Here is a 5548-nt window from a genome sequence, read left to right as displayed (position 1 = left end):
CTGGCAACTGCAGCAGTCGCAGCTGCCCGGCGCGGCATTTTTGTTACGATCCCTCTTCCCTTTTTCCCCTTGCTCGCCGCGTGTTGCTCGTCTGTTGTGCTCCCGACTCGCTTCGTGCAGCTTTGTTCCAGTGTTTGTGCTTGCGCGTGTTCGACTGTTCGTGTGTGTTTAGGTGTTTTTGTATCTGCCCTTCCTTTTTTTTTTGCGTGCACAATGTTCGACCTAGATGAGGTATCGGACTTCGATACGACACCGTCGGCATCTGCTTCAGACGCTTCCCAGCGCGCCAAGAAACGGCCCGCAGTTCCGCGGTTCATTTTCACCGCAGATGAACGCGTCGTGTTAAGAAACATAATGGCGAAGTATCGGGACGTTGTCGAAAACAAGCGAACAGACAACACCTCGAAAAAGGCAAAGGACGAAGCCTGGGCTCAACTTTGCGAAGAGTATAATAGCTTGGCCGGCACACGCACTGTGTGTGTAGCACAGTTAAGGAAACTGTGGGACAATATGAAGTGCCGCTGGAAGAAGAAGAAGTCCGAAGAAAATAGGGAAATCTTTCGGACAGGTGAGCGAAACAGTTTTACATTCAAAAACTGTCCCATACATTTTCCTGCATGTTCGCACGTTTCATCTCCAGGCATCATCTTAATCCTAACAATTTGACGTTATTTCTTACTAATGCGAAAAAATTATATGGTTACGTCACCTCAGCAAAACGTGTCCGCAAATTCTGTCCGCGCGATTATGTCGTTCTGTGGAGATAAATATGCAAAAGTTTGAGTTAGGCAGTGTGCAAGTAGATCTTGAAATGGGAAAAGTTTTTTGATTAATTGTAATTAGTTAATTAAGTTGAAATAATGAAAATAAATGCTGTCTTTGAAGCAGGTTTTGTGTGACTGATTCGATGAAAAACGATGTAAATGCACGAGAAAGCTTTAGTATAAAAAACTGAAGTTAAAAAATGAAAACAAGTAATAAAAAACAAAAAGAAAAATTAACTGAAATAAAAACAATTTCTAGTAACGAAAACAAAATAACAAGTTAAAATAACGTAGGGAGAAAGAGAGGAAAGGGAAAGGCTTTCGAATTTCCGCTCATAAGCAGATGTATGTGCAATCTTCTAATTTTTCTTAATGTGAAAAATCTTCGAACTACTTTTGAACAATACATTGCTGGTTTGTGCTGTTCTGGTTAGCTTTTTTTTTTTCAAGCATTGCATGCTGCGTACAAAATACACCTCACTTCAGTGTGTTTCACTGCACGGATGGTGCTGTGGGAGATGCACAATTAAGAATTTTGTGCAGGTGGTGGTACTCTCGAATGCCGGCCAATGAGTCCGGCTACGGAACTGGTTGGCGCAGTTGCTGACCATATGGCAACAAGACTGCCAAACCCATTTGACAGTGACGGAGCCCACGTCGGCGAGGCAGTGCTGTCCCTGCCACCTGCTGCACTATTAGAGGCCATGGTAAACGGCAACGAAACAAGCCAAGGTGACTTTTCCAGTAAATAAGGCTGCCCTCTTTAAATACTAGTTACAACTGTCACGGTTAGTTTTCCTCGTGCATCAAGTCCAAAACCTGCGCCTGGGCTGAGAAAGACTTTGTCGGGGAGGGCTATGGATTAATTTCAACTGCAAGGGATTCTTTAGCGCCCGCATTACATGCCGCATGCCGCATTACACGGGCATTTACACATCTCGCACCTATCGATATGTGGCCGCAGCATCCCTGATTCAATCCGCAACTGGTGCTCAGCGATCGAGCGGCACTGCAGCAGACGTTAGTTATTTTCTGCTCGTTGTATGTGCATGTGCTCAAGCAAGCGGGGCCACATATTTATTAGTACTTCTTGACGGGCTCCTACTGGGTCCATTTTTCATGACGTCACATATATGTTGATAAGTTTATTTTTAGATGTCTACAATAGTCGTGACCATGTAAAGGATGTTTTTGGTTCTCTGTTATGGTCTGAATAGCCTCTATTCATGGTCTTATTTGTTCTTTGCGTGTCATATCACAGCAGTCTGTATGTAAGCATAAGAGTCCACCAATTTTGTCACAGCATTGCAGAGTTCTCATGAAGGCATTGTATGTATGCACATGTTTTTGCAGATGATGTTCCTGCACAGTCACCATTGCTGAACAGCCGGGTCATAAACGAGGATGAACTTCCTGTTCAGGAAGAGTGCCTCAACGCAAGCAGACGAACAGTGGTCGTGCCAAATCAGAGCTCATCTGAAGGCATCCCACCAACACAAACTGCTCGCACGAGGGCAGGTGGCCCCCGTGTTGCTGCGGTAGAGCGGACGCTGGCTCCTGAACTAGCTGCCAGAATTACGGCCATTGAAGCTGAGGAGCGGCGCAAGGAAGAGCTGCACCAACTCGATGTGCAACTCCGCAGGAGCCAGCTGGCCGAGCAGCGGCTAAAAGTCAAAATGCAGCGCAAGCTGCTTTCTCTCGACATTCAAATTCGGAAAAAGCAGTTAGAAGCAATGCAGCGCTAAATGGAAAAATAAAATTTAGTTGTACATATTTGTCTGGGAACACTTCTGTGTATAATTACAAACACTGTCGTCATTTTGATGCAGTCGTACAGTATATGCTCATTCCTTCAGTTTCTTAAAAACAATGTTCTTTATTTAACACACTGCACATGTATAAACAGCACAAAGAAATATAATATGGAAAAGATCAATCAGTAAAAAAGGGAGGTAGCCTAAAAGCGGCCAAAAGGAAATCCGTCGTTGGCCGAAATTGGAGAGTGCCATAGTCGTTCACAAGGAAATTGACAAAATACTAGTTGTGAAGGGTGTCACGCAGGGAGACACGTCTCCAGTACTACTTGCCACGTGCTTCCAGGATATTTACAGAGAACTAGAGAGGAAGCAACTGTAGATGAAATTTAATGGCGAATGCCTCAATAATCTGAGATTTTCTAAAAATATTTCACTGCTAAGTAGCTAAGGACAAACTTCCAAGCATGATCGAAGACAAGCAAAGGAAGCAGAACGGTGGTTGTAAAAATAATATTGACATCTCCAGTAATGTTAACACTCGGAACGGAACAGCCCACGAGAGGCAGCAAAGCATTGAAAGTTGTAAGGTAAATGCATCTATTTAGAGCATAGTGACCACAGATCCGCACCACACGTGTAAACTAACTAGGATAATAAGAATGATGGTGCAGCGCATTTGGCAGGCACTCTCCAGCCATGAATGGCAGTTTACTAGTATTCTTCAACAGCCATATCTTGTGGGGCAAAGCCTATAACCTATTTATTTATTTATGAATACTGTCAACCCTCATTTGAGGGTCATTACAGGGAGGGAAAGTGAACAGAAAAAAAAATGCATGTATAACCATGAATGAACAAGCTTCTTTGAGCATACAATACAAGAGAGCATTGAAACGCAACACAGTTCACACCATTGTAGAACCACTTGCTATACAAAAAGTAATATTGGACAATCAGTTACGCGCCCATCTACAAGAATGTGGTCTTATTGAAGTTGATTTTCATTTCCCATTTCTCACACCAAAGTGCAAAAGCCTGCAGGTTTTGGTTAATGTTAATCTGATCTCCTTCACATGTGACAGGTGCATAAATGAGGCAATCATCCGCAAATAGTTTCAGTTTAACAGAATTTCCAACAGCACATACTACGTCATTGATATAAACTAGAAATAGCAATGGCCCCAGCACAGAACCCTGTGGTACACCAGAATACACATCCAAAAAGCGAGACTCAGAATTGTCAACACGTACCGCCTGTTTGCGTTTCGCCAAGTACGCTTCTATCCATCTAAGGATGTCTCCATTAATGCCAGCCCTTCGCACTTTCAGGAGTAATTTGTCATGAGGAACCTTATCAAAGGCTTTTTCAAAATCTACACAAATAACATCAATCTGTCCCCGGTCATCTATAGCTTTAGAAAGGTCATGTATTGTCTCAATTAACTGTGTCACCGTTGAAAACCCTCGACGGAAGCCATGCTGACATTCAGAAAGTAGTCCGTTTGTTTCCAAAAAAATGATATGTTTCGCAATAACATGTTCCATTACCTTACAGCAGATTGAAGTAAGTGACACAGGCCGATAGTTGTTCATAAGTGTACGATTGCCACTTTTAAATACGGGTATAACAATGGCAGTGCGCCAGTCTTGTGGCAGATAATGAGTTACGAGTGATTTTCGGAATATAATTACCAAGTAGAAGGACATCCATTCAGCATACCGTCTCAAGAAGCATGTAGGTATTCCATCCGGGCCGATAGCTTTTTTTTCGTCCAATTGTATCAGCTGCTGAAACACGCCGCTCTGAGTAAAGCTGATAGCATCGATAGACGTTTCACGAGAATGTGCTTCGTCGTGTGCGTCGCTTTGGCTCGTGTTTCTTGCGAATACAGATTGGAAATATTTATTGAAGTGGTCGGCCATATTCGTTTTATCTGCAATAAGTTCGGCTCCCACTGTCACCTGCTTTACTCTTTCCTTTCTTTTATCAAGATAGCGCCAAAATTTCTCTGGAGAATTTCGCAGAAAACCACTAAGAGTGTGATTGAAAAATCTTTCTTTTGCAGCCGATAGCAACATTTTTATTTTTTGACGTAAAACCTGTATGTCGTTGAAGTCGGCCTTCTTTCTACGCAATCTTTTCAACTTCCGTTTCGCGTGAATGATATCCCTGGTGACCCATGGGTTGCGCTGCTTTGTTTTCTTAACTCTAGTTGGAACGTACCGGTCGACACAAGTACTGATGATAACTTTAAGACGCTGCCATAAACATTCAACTGATGCATTTTCAGAGGCACTTTCAAATTCATCAAAACAAGTTTCCAGGTAATCCAGGATAGATGTACCATCGGCCTTCCCGTACTCTGATTTCTACTCGAACCATAGGTTCCGCGGGAACGTTTGCAGAAGTAAGCACTGTCACGAAAATAATTTTGTGATCAGATATTCCATCGGTGACATTTGTTTCAATATCTCCTACATTATTTGAGAGGAACACCAAGTCTAGTAATGACTGTGACTGAGGCGATATCCGTGTAGGTTGTCCAACTACTTGTCTCAAATTGTAAAAGAAAGCAATATCCAGCAATTTTTCAGCGCTAGAAATTTCTGTATGCCTAGGCGTAGTCAATCCCCAATCAATATGTGGCAAGTTGAAATCTCCAGTCATTACCAGGCGGGTGCTCCTAGTTACATGACTGAAAAGAAACTCATTTAACTTATCTAGAAAATCGGATGAAGTATTCGGTGGCCTGTAAATTGCTCCTATGACGTACGCAGCACCAGAAAACATAATTTTACACCACACTGACTCCGGCATTTCGCTCGTAATCGTGGAAACTGAGAGCGATGACTTCACAATAATGGCCACACCACCCCCACGGGAATCTCGATCCCATCTGAGCATTGTGTAGCCAGGAGGAACAATGCAATCAGAAGAAACATCACTGTTGAGCCATGTTTCCGTTATGCAAACGACATGCGGGTCCTCTGAGAGCAATAAAAATTCCAATTCTGTGACCTTGTTAA

General features: G+C 42.9%; 1 protein-coding gene across 1 annotated transcript; it reads left to right on the top strand.

The window, feature by feature from the left end:
* Positions 1-268: 268 nt before the first annotated feature.
* LOC144104451 (uncharacterized) lies at positions 269-4857 on the top strand. Its single transcript, XM_077637452.1, has 3 exons — positions 269-568; positions 1308-1496; positions 2118-4857. Exons 1-3 carry the CDS (start codon positions 355-357, stop codon positions 2507-2509), a joined length of 795 nt encoding a protein of 264 aa, XP_077493578.1. The 5' UTR covers positions 269-354; the 3' UTR covers positions 2510-4857.
* Positions 4858-5548: the final 691 nt, after the last annotated feature.

This window comes from Amblyomma americanum, chromosome 9 (genome assembly GCF_052857255.1).
Source record: "Amblyomma americanum isolate KBUSLIRL-KWMA chromosome 9, ASM5285725v1, whole genome shotgun sequence".
NCBI classification, from domain to species: Eukaryota; Metazoa; Arthropoda; class Arachnida; order Ixodida; family Ixodidae; genus Amblyomma; species Amblyomma americanum.
The sequence above is the reverse complement of the archived record's forward strand: the minus strand, read 5'-3'. Positions and strand labels throughout refer to the sequence as shown.